The sequence below is a fragment of the Microtus ochrogaster genome, chromosome 5, assembly GCF_000317375.1.
Source record: "Microtus ochrogaster isolate Prairie Vole_2 chromosome 5, MicOch1.0, whole genome shotgun sequence".
NCBI classification, from domain to species: Eukaryota; Metazoa; Chordata; class Mammalia; order Rodentia; family Cricetidae; genus Microtus; species Microtus ochrogaster.
Window position 1 is genome coordinate 57,762,276 of NC_022012.1, and position 17,536 is coordinate 57,779,811.

At 37.4% G+C, this 17,536-nt stretch overlaps 1 protein-coding gene and 1 pseudogene across 1 annotated transcript in view; both read right to left on the minus strand.

Moving 5' to 3' along the window:
* The window catches only part of Mei4 (meiotic double-stranded break formation protein 4), a 161,554-nt gene that overhangs the window by 68,023 nt on the left and 75,995 nt on the right, over positions 1 to 17,536 (minus strand). Inside the window, exon 4 of the mRNA XM_013346371.2 lies at positions 897 to 1,028. Within this exon, the coding sequence (XP_013201825.1) occupies positions 897 to 1,028 (132 nt within the window). The remainder of the gene's footprint in view (positions 1 to 896; positions 1,029 to 17,536) is intronic.
* LOC101987568 lies at positions 2,771 to 3,414 on the minus strand (annotated as a pseudogene).

Sequence of the window (17,536 nt, forward strand, 5' to 3'; positions counted from 1 at the left end):
CTCCTTTAGATCTGTGACAGCGACTTTGTAAATTTATGTTTCAGAATCCCCAAAACAATTGCTGACTAGAAGATATATTGTATTATCCACTGAACAAGATTAGAATAATAGTTTTAAGATCATTCCATTAAATGTTGAGAAGTCAGAGGTAAATACTTAGCTAAAATACACTTTAAAACTCTAGGACATATTGGAATACTTAAATTAATTTTACTTTTACATATATATATATATATGTCAACTTATCTCTGATTTCCTTTTAATTGTGTTTCTGAATTCTACAGTAAAGATGGTGAGAATAATAGAGTAAACATAACATAAACATAATATCAACGATCAACATCAGAATCTGGGAATGGCTTATATTCCTTCTACATGTTTGTGGAGGTAAAATAAAACTCTGTACAGATAAAAGGGCTGGGCGCCCTGGTGTGAAGTCTAGCTGCAGAGTGGAATTACCAGGAATGTGTTTGCAATATTGATACCCACTATCCCACTTCAGAGACTTCTGTTTAATTAGTTGGTTAAAAGAACCATTCTCTATTTCGGATCCTGTCAGGTCCACCTTTTTCCTCTCTTCACTATTTCACTTTCTATCACCGTTGGGGATATTAAACCTATTCATCTAAACCTTCCTTTCCTAAGACCAACATAACCTTGTTTGGTACAGTAAAAAGGAAACAAACAAACAAAACATAAAACCCCTACTGGTTGAAGTACCCTTTTATAATTAAATAATCAGTAATATTCACACATATTAGAGATGATGCAACAAGTGAAACATTACCAAATCTATACATCAATACGGAGAGAAGAAAAAAGAGAAAGAGCAAGGCTAGAAGCTGATAGTTGGGTTGGGCACAAGTTAATGAGTTATAGTTTCAAGTTCCATGTACCTGACTGACGGCTCCCAGGTCATCCACAAAGCTGTTCACTTCTGATAGCAGTAGCAATATAATAGGCTTCCTCAGCAAGCTGCACCTTCCTAGGGTTACTAGACTCTGGGAGACGTGATGCTGCACCTGGAACTACAAATGAAAATGAGTGAGAGTCTATGTTCTAATCGCATCGGCGTATTTATAGACAGCTTCTATGACTTTTGTTTCTAAGGTAAATGGTGTACCATGTACGAGATGTTAACTTACTTTTGGGTTAGTACTGAGAAAGACTGTGAAAAAAATTGTGGTATATTTACTATGGTTTTAAGGAGCAGTCGAGGGTTTTAAAGGTATGACAGCATGCTAAGATGAAAGAGGTTGAACTGTCAGAAAGTTTGAGTTTAGAATAGGTGAATAAGGAAAATAAGAAAACTTATTTTTTTAGTCCCCACTTGATAGAAGACAGATACACAGACATATAAAGAAGTAGTTTTATTTTTTTTCTAATAAAAAATGTATTTACTTAGAAGCACTCAGAATGTCAACAAAACAGCTGCAATTTGTTTTGCAACTACAGAGTGGTATTCAGTTAACAGAACAACAATTATCTTCATATATGCTGCATCAGAGACAACAGAAGATGAAAAAAAACAAAACAAAAAAACTACCGTCCCCATATATAACTAATTTATGCTATGCACCAACAAGAACCTGCTTTAAATTTCCATGCCAATTTACAACCCCCAGACTGTACCAGGCAAGGTTAGTAGCTATTGAAAATACCACTAGGCCAGGGCTATCTAAAGACACATTCGGTAGTGTGTTAACTATACAAAAAAAAAGACACTGTACAGTTTAAAAACAAATCTTTTTTTCTTTTTTTTAATTTATTTATTTATTAAAGATTTCTGTCTCTTCCCCGCCACCGCCTCCCATTTCCCTCCCCCTCCCCCAATTAAGTCCCCCCCCTCCTCAGCCCGAAAAGCAATCAGGGTTCCCTGTCCTGTGGGCAGTCCAAGGAACTCCCACCTCCATCCAGGTCTAGCAAGTTGAGCATCCAAACTGCCTAGGCTCCCACAAAGCCAGTGCGTGCAGTAGGATCAGAAACCCATTGCCATTGTTCTTGAGTTCTCAGTAGCCCTCATTGTCCACTATGTTCAGAGAGTCTAGTTTTATCCCAGGATTTTCCAGACCCAGGCCAGCTGGCCTTGGTGAGTTCCAGTAGAACATCCCCATTGTCTCAGTGTGTGGGTGCACCCCTCGCGGTCCTGAGTTCCTTGCTTGTGCTCTCTCTCCTTCTGCTCCTGATTTGGATCTTGAGATTTCTGTCTGGTGTTCCAATGTGAGTCTCTGTCTCTGTCTCCTTTCATCACCTGATGAAGGTTAAGGGAATATACCCAAGAGAGGCCTTATCATACATCAAAAGTATATGCTCTACGATGTTCATAGCAGCATTGTTTATAATAGCCAGAACCTGGAAACAACCTAGATGCACTTCAATGGAAGAATGGATGAAGAAAGTATGGAATATATACATATTAGAGTACTACTCAGCAGTAAAAAACAAGGACTTCTTGAATTTTGCATACAAATGGATGGAAATAGAAAACACTATCCTGAGTGAGGTAAGCCAGACCCAAAAAGAGGAACATGGGATGTACTCACTCATATTTGGTTTTTAGCCATAAACAAAGGACATTGAGCCTATAATTAGTGGTCCTAGAGAAGCTAAATAAGGAGAACCCAAAGAAAAACATATAGGCATCCTCCTGAATATTAAAAACAAATCTTACACAGCCTTACATTTCAATTTTTTTTCTTTAAAAAAAGTGAGTTGTGTACAGGGGAGTTCAATGCTTTATAGACAAGAAAAAAACTGCACTAGAACCAAGTTATTCATTATCATCATCTTCTTCCTCGTCTTTGTCTTCCTCTTCTTCCTCCTCTTCATCCTCTTCATCTTCCTCATCATCTTTCTCTTCCTCCTTTTTCTTGCTCTTTTCTGCCTTGACCACCCCCTTTTTCGCTGCATCAGGTTTTCCTTTAGCTCTGTAAGCAGCAATATCCTTTTCGTACTTCTCCTTCAGCTTGGCAGCCTTCTTTTCGTAGGGCTGCTTGTCATCTGCAGCAGTGTTGTTCCACATCTCTCCCAGTTTCTTTGCAACACCACCAATGGATAAGGCAGGGTGTTCTCCTTTGATTTTGGGGCCATACTCAGAACAGAACAAGAAGAAGGCCGAAGTAGGCCTCTTGGGTGCATTGGGTCCTTGAACTTCTTTTTGGTCTCCCCTTTGGGGGGGATGTAGGTTTTCATTTCGCTTTCATAACGAGCCTTGTCAGCCTTGGCCATGTCTTCAAATTTCCCCTTTTCTTTAGCAGACATGGTCTTCCACCTTTCTGAGCACTTCTTGGAGAACTCTGAGAAGTTGACAGAAGCATCTGGGTGCTTCTTCTTGTGTTCCTCCCGGCAAGTTTGCACAAAGAATGCATACCAGGACATTTTGCCTCTAGGTTTCTTAGGATCTCCTTTGCCCATGTTTAGTTGATTTTCATCCACGAGGCAGAGTCGTCCAGTGCCCGTCCGGCTCTCACTTGCCCCGACGCTGTCTCTATGGAGCTCAATGTACTGCAATGGCTGTGAGAGCGGGAGCCAGCAAAGAAGTAGTTTTAAAAGGTGATGAGTGCTTTGGTGTGTCCCACTCCCACAGTGAAGCCGACAGAGTGGTAGACACACTTCCCTATTTGACAGGAGTCAGGCTTTATAGTATGTGGAAAACAATACTGGACAGTCTGAGTTTCTCTTTGTTACTCTTTTAATTACTTCATTTATTTATCTGTCCTGTCTGTCTGTCCATTTGTCCATCCACCTGTCTGTCCGTCTATCTATTTATTATGCATGTACATGTTTGTATGTCTATGTGCATGTGTGTGTGTGTAAAGGTGTCAAATGCACAAGCACAGGTCAATGGAACACTTGTGAGAGTTGATTCTCTCTTCGCATGTTTGGGTCCCAGGGATCAAACTTAGGGTATTTGGCTCACTAGCAAGCTCTTATCCACTCAACCATCCTGCCAACCATCACTACTAAGACAAACAACATGTACTATTAAAGTATCTACAGATACATTTCAGGGTGATACTTTAATACTACATACTATTTTAGGAAGCTCACAATGACAGTAATAAGGATCAGATTACAGAGCTACTGAAAATATGTATTATAATTATGGAACATATAATTTATATTTCATAGCAGCCTAAGCTAACCTAATTATGGAAACATACTATCACAGAGATACATAGTTATTTTCTTATCATTGTTTATTAACAATATAATTGGTTTAGATTCAGATTGCTCATAAGAAAATAGTACTACTTGTAAGCTTAAAATGTTTATAACATTCTCATCTTTGCAGCTAAAGAGAAACCTGCCCTTTTGTGACCTCTAAGAGATTTCAGATGGTTATTTTGTTTTAAGTGATGCTTTAATTGTGTGTGTACTTTTCTCCACATTTTAATTCTTTAGTTAGCATGTTCAAGTGGAAAAAAAAATCACAGAAAACAAAAGAGATTTTGGAGTAGTCGTAAAGCGGTGATGCCCGAGATAAGGTTACATTAGAGCCTATCATCTGCATCCAATCTCAGCATGGCTGTGTTCAGAGCTTGTATGAGCACTCCTAAGCCGTTTGTGTCACCGCTTCCACACATGCAAAACAACTGTGAAGGGAACTGCTTAGAACTGTTAAGCACAATAAAAAGGCTTAGCATAGTGTCACATACCTAGTAAGGTGCCGAATCAACAACACAATGCTATAATTCATAACAATAATATAAAAGCACTGATGGTTATGACACAAATTTAATTTATTGGCTATTGGAAAACTAAATGCTATGAATAAAATTTTTATGGAATGAATGTAATCCTGCTAGAGAACGATGCTGAGAATACAATTTCAAGAGCTACTACTCAGACTTAATGAAAAAAGGCTATATAACTCTTAGTGCAGTTTACAATTTTGTAAATATTATTTTTAAATAACCTCTAAGTATCCAAAGTTATAATCGAAGTTTCTCTTTTTTGATACATAATGGAACCTTTTTGAAAGGCTGATATAGAGGTCAGAATTATCAACAATGTAACATTTTAGGTAACTATGAAACTATACATCTATGAAAGGCCTAGATAAACACTCATATGAACCTTTCTTTTCCTATTGAATCTTCCTTTATTTCAGGAACCTAAGGAGTTGGAAACTATCTCTTCCAAAATGCCTTTGAAGTGAGAATGAGCTGAGTTGTGCTGTTGCGATGGGCTCACTGAACCCCTGAATTGAAAGTGTTTTACAGAAGAACAGACTAGAAGTAGGTGCTGAGTGTACACTTATTTTGTTGACCATTATCTGACTCAGACATCACTCATAAGCTAACTAATTCTTCAGGTTCTTAATCACCACACAGGGAATGGGCTCAAACAAGCTAGCTCCTGCACCAAGGACAGATCCTGGTCCTACTGTCAGGAGCCCCTCAGCCCAAGCATCACAACTGACTCCCACATTCGGAGGGCCTAGTTCAAACCCATGGTGGCTCCACAGATATCCATCCAGAGTTCATGAGTTTCCACTGGCTTGGCTCAGGTGTCTCTGTAGATTTCTTCACCAAGATCTTGATCTCACTTGTTCATGTATTCCCTCCTCCCTGTCTTTCGTTGGATTTCTTTTTTTCTAGATTTCTCTTCCTATATATTCTCTCTTCCTGCCAGTCATGTTAAACCTTTTTCTAGCTATTGGCCATTTGGCTTTGTATTATCAATCAGGTTCCAGGAAGTTGTGAACCACTTGATGTGGGCTCTGAGCACTCAATTCCAGTCCTCTGGAACAGAAAGAGTTCCTTTCATCACCAATGAGGTGTCTTTCTTGTCCCAAAGGGCTAATTTAGATGGTAAACTGATTAACAGCATGCACAGTAAATTCTTTTAGCTATTGGGCATACTTATCTACTCAATAGAGCATCTGCATCAGAGAAGAATCAACAGATTATTACAGAACGTCGGGCAGAGATCCAGGATCTACAGAACGTCGGGCAGAGATCCAGGATCTATCAAAATAATCCCTCTCCCCAAAGCTTAAGCCTTGAATTGGCCAGTCACAACATACATTTATATGTCAGCTAAGAGGACAAACAACCTTCTGTTCTGTCTCCATACTTCTGTAAGATATATTTTCTCTGGAGGTTTTATTTTTAAAATGGTGTGTGTGTGTGTGTGTGTGTGTGTGTGTGTGTGTGTGTTTGCATGTGAGTACACTGCCTGCGGAGGCTAGAAGGGAAGGTCACACACATTGAAACCAGAGTTACAAGGAGTTGTGAGCTGCCTGATGTAGGGCCATGGGTGCAGGGAACTGAAAGTAGACTATATGCAAAGGCAGCATGCATTTCTAATGCTTGAGTCATCTCTCTAGTCCCTTCTGTAGTATATTTAACAGTACGATTTCTTAGATTCAACCTGTGCATATTACAGTGAAAAATGGACCAGTGATGCTGACACGCTCACATGTAGCCTGTGGTTCATGCTGCAACATAGCTAGAACAAAACCCAATGCAAACATCACAAGTTTCTTGAAATATATTGTAGGATTAATTTTAAATTAGGTTATTTTACTTTATGTGTATGTTTTGCCTACCTGTACATCTGTGTACCATATGTGCTTACAATACCCACAGAGGTCAGAAGAAAGTATTATATTTCCTGCAGCTAGAGTTACTGATAGTTGTCGGCTGTTATGTGGGTGCTAGGAACCAAATCAAGGTACTCTGGAAGAACAGTAAGTGCACTTAACCACTAAGCCATATCCAGCCCCTATTGAATTATTTTAGAATTTGGAGGGTTTTGTTTGTTTGTTGTTTTTGTTCTTTTTTCTTTCATCTTAACTGTGTGGTTTCTGACCATGAAATTAACATCTGCACTAAGCCTTAAACTCAAAAGGTGAAACAAATCTGGAAGGGAACCTTCAGGAGCTAGTATTTTCAATGTTGTTAACACTGTAGCAATAGCTATTTCTAAGAATTTGCCAAGCAGTCATGTCTATATTTGGCTTGTAGATCTGATTTATACTACTAAGTATTTCAGGAAGCCACAAATTGAGAAGGAAAATTAATTACTTCTGGCATTTGTAAATGCGAAACAACTTTGGGAAAAAGTAATTTCAATTTCGGTTTTTAGACTTCCTATAGATTAAAATTCAGATAAACATGGACTTATAATAAAAGATGTACAAACAGACTTGAAAATAAACTATCATCTAGTAAGCAATAATAAAAATTACAAATATGATTTCTGAAGACATGAAGCATTAGTCAGGCTTCAAGTGTGGAAGAGAAAATAATTATGAATAAAATTGCCCAGAGTCCTAGAAACGCAAAAAAGAACTGTAAACACGAAATAGAAGATTGAAAGCTTAAACTAAGTCAATGAGATAAACATGAGATTAAAGAGAAAGGTTGTAAACTGGGAAAGTGAAGGAAAGGAAACCAGCTAGATAAGGAATAATATGTGTGGAGCATGGAGAGAGACTCAGAGTCAGAACAGAATCCAAAGGTTCACCGCATTCAGAGTTTGGAAAACAGAAGAAAGAAACAGGACAGAAGAGACTGATGGAGGGGTGAGAGAAGAGCAGACAGTGAAACTCCACTGCTCAATGGTAGAGCACAGAGCAGGGCCTAGAGTGTACACTCTCTGGTGTTTATCCTTGGTAAATAAGGAAAGGCAGTGTGGGGGGGGGGAGGACAACAGGAAAGGAAAAACAGGAAAGAATAAAGGAAGAAAATTTTCTAGGAATAATGGACAATAGAGCTCACAGATGCAAGAACTCTAATGCATATTAAAAGAAAATGGTAATAAGATTGAAAACATATTTATTCAACAGAACAATGAAAGCTTCAAGTTATCACCACTATAATATCTCAACAAAGTATTTATTAACGTATAACTCTGTGTATCCAGAAGAACTGTTCAACCAGCTTTGATCCTTTTACATATGTTTATTTATTTTCAAACACTTTCGAAATAGGATTTCACTATGCAGCCCTAGCTGGCCTGGAATTTGCTGCACAGATCAATCTCATCTGGAACTCACAGAGATCCTTTTGTGTCTGCCACCTTAGCGCTGAAATTAATGGCATGTACCACCATGCTTGGCCTTATTTTAAAATGTTTTTATATTTAGTTCTGTATTTCATTTTAGTTTACATCAAAGCACAGCATACCCTAATATCAATGTTTGTTGGATGGGCTAACAGAGTAAGTTGAAAAATGAGAAAAGGAAACTATGGGGAAAGTTAGGTTCAAAATAAAAAAGCAAATTGAATTTAATTGAGACACAGAGCAGGTAATGAATAGAGATGAAATAAATAGCAAAGAACAATATATAAATAAATAATATGAAAATAATAATTCTTGAATAAAGTAAATTTGAAGACTCAAACAACTAAACTGTAAGTAGAGGAATCCCATAATTAATGAAACATCTGATAGTGGTAATGGAAGGACTTATAAAATCTCAAAACAAAAATAAACAAATAAATACAAAAAAAAGAAATAGTATCCCAAAGCCAAATTCCAAGACATATCTAGAAACAACTTCCATATGAAAAGAGCAGCTCTTCCCATATCCTTAGGCTTTTGTGTCTCTCTGGTAGAAAAAGGAACCAGTCACATCCTACATTTCTTACATCTTTGAGCCCAACATGTTCTGTCATTCAGGGAATTTTTCTGTCCCTATTTTTAGGGGTCTACATCAATCAAAAGGATTCAAGGTACTGCCAAAGGGATAAATTCTGACATTTAAGTTGCTCTAAAATTTCCCTAAACCATATCATAAAGCAAAAAAAACTAGCTTTATTGTTTATAATTATTGATTACACTAAGAAAAATCAATATATAATAGAAATGCATAGAATACAGATACAGATTCTACATGAAACAGAATAGAAATGAGCTATAATAAGATGGTAGTTGTACAAGCATTTAAGAACGTAACTCAAAGGAAAATGTCACAGGTTCCTACCCCAGACAAAGAACTATAGGCAACTAATAACTGACAGGTGAGGAACCTATCCTATCACAGGGATGAGGGACTCTTGTGGATAAACAATGCAGAGTGGTCAGTCCTGAAATCAAAGACACGACAAAAATGAAAATGGATTCAGTAGCACAAATATATATGTGTGTGTGTTCTGCATTACACATACATGCATATATACATATATAATTGTACATATACATACACATATAAGAATAACAATCAATGAAAAATAAGCTATCAACTCGAGACTATAATAGAGTAATAGAAGGGATTTGAGAGAGTAGAAGGAAGAGGATGACGGAGGAAAATGCAGGGGTGACGGGGAAAGTGATGTACTTTCATGTCAACTTAAGACAGTGTGAAAAAATAATTACAGACCATAAGAACAAAGCAAAAACTCAATGCACATGTTTGAATCCATGTATGTGTGCCTTACACACACACACACACACACACACACACACACACACACACACACACACCCCAGTAGGTAGCATGGAATCAGGGTGTTAGGGTGCTGGCTATTTACTTTCTTGACCTAAGACTGCTGGTTATACACACACACACACACACACACACACACACATACACACACACACACACACAATTAGTAATATAGACATGATTTTTTTGAAAGCAAGGGGGTTAGTACACATAGGGCAGCCAAGTGTCTTGGCATAAGACTGAAGAATTGTTAAATGATAGATGCTCCTACACGAATCTATTAAGTCTACTAATTTATTCAGCAAAACAAAAACTAAGGTGAGGTGGAGAGATCACTAAATGCTTAATAACACTGGTTGCTCTTCCAGAGGATCTGAGTTCAATTCACAACACTCACATGGCAGCTCAGAACTACCTGTAACCCTGGCCCTAGGGGATCCACTGATCTCTTCTGGCTCTGAAGGCAAAGCATATGATGTAATGGCATATATGCTTGCAAAAACATTCATATACAAAATACAAAAAGATTTAAAATAGGAATTCTATCTAAGGGTCATTAAGATAGGAATATGTGAACATGACATGGATGGGGAAAAGGTCAGGTCTGACCTTTGGCAGTACATTCTTTTCTATAGAACGAAAACGTTTTTACCCGTGATTTGAAAGGAATATTTTTATGGGAATCATGTTATTTCAATTAGATTCTCCACTGTGCTAATGATAGGGATTATAGGAAAAAATTATATTTGTTTATCTAAAGGGAAAAATGATAGTGATTATAGGAAGCGATGGTGATGTTTGCTTGTCTAAATACCAATAGCTACTTTCAGCTATCAAAGATAAAGTAAAGGCAGACTTTGGAGTCAGGAGCTCACACAGTATGTAAAGATACCCGGCAGAAGAACAGGCTGACAGAGACAGAGTGTGTCAGGAAGATGGCATGGAGATGCCAGGTGCCGATTTCCTATTCCCGGGGCTTTATTTGATTTTGTTTCACATCATTTGTGTCTTCCCTTTCTTTTTGTTCATGAGTTGATTTCTATTGAGCTGAGGCAGATTTATTGTTCACCAGAGGCTAAAACTAATTTCTGAATGTGCCCTCCCTATATACACCACTGGCACGGAGCCCTTCTGGGCTCCTCTCTAATACCTTTCATGTCACTTCTGTTGAACACTTGAAGTATGGGGCTAATATTTTATGACCAAGACATTTTTATTAACACAAACAGGTTACTACTTCTTTTCTCACTGACATTATGGAGTAAGCAGACCTTTCTTTTTTTGTAGTTGCAAAAGGTTGCTTTGTTTTGCCCTTGCTGCCTGTGTTCTAGAGTAAGTCCTCATCAGTCACTTCTTGTCCTTAAAATGTCCGCAAACAATCTAGTCTTTTCCACTGTGACTTCCACTCATTTTCCCTCCCTACGCCTACCGAGAAATAAATGCTGTTATCTTCCATGCTATAAAAATAATTATAAATACAATTTCTCAATAATAGAGCTAGCTGAATTAATCTGAATAGCCTCTTACCTACATATCTAACATGGTCATCCCAATTTTTTTCTTTTATTTTCTCTCTTTGAGAAGATTTTAAAATCATCATTATTAGTAGATATTTAAATCATTATTGGCCATTTTCAACTTAAAATTTACAATTTCAGTGTGGTTTGATATAGACTCAGTCAAACCTAATTCATTTGACTTTGCCTAAGTTTACATATTGTTATTTGGGAGAAATAAGAGTAGAGATGTACATGATATAAGTTATGTAACCTGATTCCAAGTAATCCTTTAAATATAGTTCAGAAATAATGAAGAGTTGGCAATGTTGCAACTGTTAAGTACTCCTGACTCATGCAGCCAGAGTTAGCTTTCAATTTCAACTTGTCCCCACTTAATTGTTGCCAGTATATTTGCATGCGCTTTATCTTAAGTATTCCTATATGTCCACACAATCAGGTTATACACAATGCTTTTTATACAAACTCAAACTAAAGGTCAGGTTGGCTAAAAAGTAACCCCAAATATTAACTGTTATTTAATGTAAATCCCAGGGTACCACTGAGGTTCTCTATATATTATTGTATCAATTCAATGATGTATAGTAAAGACATCTTGGGACTTTGTTGATTCAGTAGAACTCAAGCCTGTTTGGAAAAGACAGCTGACAATAGATTAAGGTGTTACCCACACTACTTCTTTCCGAGATTGGTTTATGCTACTTAAAATTTTAAAAGAATTGGCTCTGATCCATCTGAGATTAAGTCCTCTACTTGAAAGAAGTATACTTTGATTAAAAATGCAGTTTTAAAAACAAAAAGGTCATTTCTTATTTATATACACATAAATATAAATAAAATAATATATTAAGATAAATATACATATGTTTTCATATACATATTTGGTTTTTCTCTGTGCAGCCCTGGCTATCCTAGAACTCACTTTGTAGAACTCTGTAGACCAGGGTAGCCTGGAACTAGAGATCTGCCTGCCTCTGCCTCCAGACTGCTGAGATTCAAGGTGTGTGCTATGCTCATACATGGCTTTTGCTTAGGTATGTTATGAAGAGGAAGTGAAGATAGTTCAAACTGTGAAGTGAGTAGATACTAGTTAGCATACAAATAGACTATCCTGATTTTTTTTCAGGAAAGACTTCTAATTCAGTAAGGCAGAGATAACATTTACACTGTGTTCCTCCTAAAGAGCATACAAGGATAGGCATTTTCTCAAAATTGAATGTTCTTGGATAAAATACATAATGATATTTTATGGATGCCAGCATACCTGTTATAAAAAAAATTAGCTTTTCAGGCACAATTACTCCTGCTTTGTAGGAAATTGTGCAACTTTCATCCTCGTTGCAAAGATAAGATCATGTTTGTGGGTGGAATACATGAAAACTAAAATCACATCATCCCATTTTACAGTTGCCAGTTTTTCTGCTTTGTCTCCAGATGGTCAGAGTATGTGAGCTTCCACTAAGACTCCAGAATACAGAATCACAGCGTTAACCAGAGATTGAAATATTGTCTAAGGCTATCGCCCCGCAATGACATCCTTGCCTATGCTATATGCAACACTCTTATACTCCATAGTGCTTGATCTACATTGATAGTCACCAGAAATTGATGGGTCTTAGTCCAATGGTTTTCACACGTAGCCAGGTCAAGATACATAAAATGTGGTACACAAACAAGTGAATTCACGCCATCACAAGGCTGAGATAAGCAATCCCTACCAAAAAAAAAAGAACAAATAAATAAGCCAGCATTAGTCTGACTTCTCAGCATTAGTTTGAGCTAAATATTACCTTAAGTCACTTATAAGCAGTGTGTATGACCTATATTAGCTAGTCTGACTTCAAAGGTGATCTATCAAACTATGATTAAATAATATACCATTGTCTGGCCAGGGACCAATAGAACATATGAAAACCATAACCAGTTCTGACAAGCCATGACTGCAGAATTTACACAAGAGTTGGCTCTACAATATAGGTTATAATTCACCTGTATTGGTTAGTCATCTTCTGTTCACAGCCATTGTCAATGAAAACTCTAGAATATAAAGACTCAGCTTTGTGACTCTCAAGAGGAGGAATGATGTTCAGACAGTGAGGCCACTATCATTGGTGTTAAATGGATTGCAGAAGTTCCTCTAAAGATTTAAAAATGACATAGCTAGGGGTCAATCAGGCATAAGCAGGGGTCACTAAAAGCTTAAAATGAAGAAAACAAACTACTGATATGCTGTGGGACAACGGTTTTACTCTGTAAAGATTTGTTTCTTCTACTCGCTTAATAAAATGTGATTAGCCAGTAGCCCGGATGTATAGGTTGGGCGACGAGTCAGGAAGTAGAGGTGGGGCAATGAGAAGAGAAGGATTCTGGGAAGAGGGAAGATGCAGTCTGCAGACAGAGAGGAAGCAAGATAAGATTGTCTGGCTGATGAAAGGTACCATGCCATGTGGCTAACACAGACAAGAATTATGTGTTAATATAAGTTATGAGAGTTAATTAAAAAAAAGCCTGAGCTAATAGACCAATCAGTTTATAATTAATGTGTGTTTATTTGGGACTAAATAGATGTGGGACCTAGTGGGTCAACACTGATATATGATCGAATGGGCATTAAGAATCTTTATAACACACATATATAGAGAGCCTGAATTATACTGAGAAAATAAATAAATAGACAGACAGGGAGAGAGACAGACAGATAAATACCCCAGGTGATGTTACTACCAGAGCATAAATCTATCTCTAACTGGATGCAGCCAGTCCATGGCACAGCAATAAAAAATGAACAGCAAGTCCTCCCTTTGCAGGGATCAGTTTTTTTTATGGATGACTATGGAGCCCTGCTTTGTTATTCTAATCTCCTGGACAAAGATTACAGAAATATTCAATTAATAACCTGGGCCCTGCTCCTGAAAGTAGCAAGTTCTGAAAACAATTTCTTAATCTTTCCTCTGAGTTTCAGAGTTTCAGTGCATAAGCTCAAACTCTGGTAAAAAAAAAAAAAAAAAAAAAAAAAAAAAAAAAAACTACTCCCAATTCACTTTTGCTGTGATGTTCCTGATTCCACAGGATTTCTCTTCAGCAAGCTAATTGTCATGTTAATACAAAACCAATAAATCCATGTGTTCACTTAAATTTTTTCCAATAACTAGAAGCATCTGTAAACAATGGAATGATATGTATGTTGTCTATTTACACAGCTTTCATCAATTTAAAAAATTATAGTATAACTAAGTTTTGATTAAATATCTTGAATACTCAATTATGAAATCAATTTCAATGCAAGCAGTTCTGATTTCAAGTGTTTTTCCACCTTCTCTTCTTATCGAAAGAGATCTAATCAAGAAGATATACTTCAGTCCATCAATCTAGAGATAGAGAGTTGATACTTAGAAAAAAGAAACATGTACAGCCATAAGACATGAACAAAGACAGAGATCCCTGCTAGACATTTGGAAGAAAATTTATAGATATTTCCTATTCTAATTTATGATCTGTTTATGTACTAATCCTTGATTATTAAGAATTAAAGATACATATCCTTGACATGTATTTCCACTTTGACAGAAGTTACTAAGGACAAATATGAAAAAAAAATCTACCACTGTCTGCATCCTACTAATATCTCATGTCATGAAATACTAGCTTAGATGGAAATTTTCACCCTGATGCCTAAACAAATGCTCTGGTGTTTATGGATTGGACTGCCTTCCCCTTTCCTCTCCAGCAGCAGGGAGATGCATTGTTCATCTCCTGCAGGTTTAATAGACATTTTTACTTAGGCTATCAAACTCTTGCCAATATCTTGCCTGGATCGCAGCCAGCCTACAGATAGGTCTAGTAATAGGTAACTGAGATAAGCTACTTCTAGTTCTTTATTCCGCAGCATTTACCATCCTGACTCCAGAGCCAGGCTTCCACAGTCACTAACAGGTGGCCTGGAGGAAGATTGGGAGATTTAGTCAAGTGTTAACTGCAACTTTTTGCAGTTTGGCATCAAAAAAAAAATGCTGAACCATCTGCCAAGTACACCTCTGTACTCATTAAAACTATCTTTTCATGTCTGTTCTCACCTGGGAAGATGTGGTGAACAGTAATGAGATTCCACATCGGAGAGTGGGCAACATATCCCAGCCAGACTTGCTCAGCATGCATCGATTTAACTCACTTTCATTCACATTCAGCCACAGCCATCAACATAAGTCATATATTTGGCAGACCTTATATGTCCACTGTTGTCAACTCACATGCTATTAGTCAATTCTTTTTTTTTTAAATATATGTAGCAGAGTCTGAAAAAAGAAATCTGAAAATTCTTATTGAATTAAAAAAATAGAGCTGCCAGATTTAGGAGATTAAAATACAAGAAACCTAATTAATTTTAATTTCAAATAATAAACCTTAGTTTTAAATAAGCAAATTATACCCACTCATCTGATAATCCATGTGTTTTATTTGAATTTGACAACTGATATCTAAGCCATCTATAACACTAAGCAAGTAGAAGGTCAGTTTTTAACTGATAGAAAAAGGTGTGGATGATGTAGTCAAAGACGGGGGTGGGGTTAAGCACCTCTCTCCGCCCTTGTGACTGCACAGATCCTAGCCTATAAAGTCTAGTATCATGACTACTATTTTCTCTAGGTGTACAGGGTTGATAATTCACTATGTGTGAGATGAAGTGATAAACACAAATGTGAACTGCAGATATCACTGTATATGAGTTCACTTTTCACAAATAACTATAACCTGTTCATGTCTGAAACAAAGCGGCTCCATTCACTACTATTTGTATGTCCGTGTTTATGCTACTCTATTAATTATTGATGTCAAGATCTCGACGATACCCTTAAGTAAGCTGGAGTAAACGCCAACACTGTGTCTACTGTAATATAGCTCCGAGCATCTATTCTCTGCACTTTTACAATATGTGATAGTAGCTTTACCCATTTTTCTACCTGAATTTACTTTACTGCCAGGCACAATAAGGGAAGTCAATAAATCTCCTGAGTAAGAAGATAAACAAAGATGATATAATTTGTCTTCTCTGGTAGACACAGATGCACCACCTAGATACTCAGGCACTGAGTCACTGGCACCTAGCCTAGGGGAATGCTACTGATGACCTTGAGTTGCTAGATCCTTCAGCTAGTTGCTCAGGTGCTATAAACATCTTGTCTTAAGTCACAGCCCTCAGTAGATGGTATAGCTTCAAGCGCTGACCCACACATGAGCATAATGGCCTGAACCCTGAACAAAGCAAGCCTAGACAAAGGCTGAGTGGGTTGCAACCATGAATGCCATAGGTACATAGCTCCCTAAACATTTGAGAGCTCACATCGTATTATGGCTATCTCAGACACTAAAAATGGAGCTATGGAATTTCATGTTTGCCCTCTTAGACTTTGGACTTGTCTTAATGTGATTATCTTCCTATTGTTTTTATTCTTTAATTTGAAGCACGTGCAGGTGCTCATGGCTTAATAGTTTGATCCTCATGGGAAATTTTGGACTTGGACTTATAAAATCTCTTTGGGGTTAAGAATTGGGAATTTGGGAATATATATTTAATGAATTATGCATTACAATATGGACACAGTCATTCTACGGCCAGGGGTAGAAAGCTCTAATTTGTGTGTCAAATATTCCCTAAAGAGGTCCATGTGTTAAGACATCAGATGGACTCCATGATGTTCTTGAAAAATGAGGGAACCTGTTGTATGGAGCGGCGGGCTGCTTCCCGCCACCCGGCTAGCTTTACCCGGAATAATTACAAGGAAACTATATTCTCTTAAATACTAGCTGGCCCATTATATCTAGCCTCTTCTAGGCTAATTCTCACATATTAGTTTAGCCTATTTCTAATAATCTGTGTAGCACCACTAGGTGCGCTTACTGGGAAAGATTCAGCATGTCTGACCTGGCGGCTTGCTTAATCGCGTCTGGCTCTGAGAGGAGCTGCATGATTTCTGAGCTCACTTCCTCTTCCTCCCAGCATTCTGTTCTGTTTACTCTGCCTATCTAAATTCTGCCCTATCAGATGGGCCAAGGCAGTTTTTTTATTAGCCAATGACCTTCCTCCATCAGGAACCTTTATGAAAGATCATTTACTGGGAAGTTTTAGGTTATTGGGGATAGACTCTTGGATAGAATTATGGCTTATTATGTCCCCTTTCTCTTTTGCTTCCTTATCATGAGATGGACCTCTTGCATCTGACATAGGTTGCTATAAAGATATACTTTGCAAGCCCAGTGGGGCAGTGATGGCACACATCTTTAATCCCAGCATTTGAGAGACAGAGGCAGGCAAGTCTCTGTAAGTTTGGGGCCAGCCTGGGCTCAAGAGCTAGTTCTTGGACAGTCTTGAATAAACAAACAAACAAAAAAGATATACCTTGCAGTTCCAGTCAACAAAGTTAGAAATGGACTGGAACATAAATCTAAAAAAATCTTTTTATATATGTTACAGTGGGTCACTTATATGTAAATAAGTGTGTGCATACTAATCATATTTGCCATACTCAATATTTCCACAAGCACTGCTTCTGTTATTCTGCAGTTGAAGGATTGATCATAGCCATGTCTAGGTGATTTCTTTTTTTTATTATTTATTTTTATT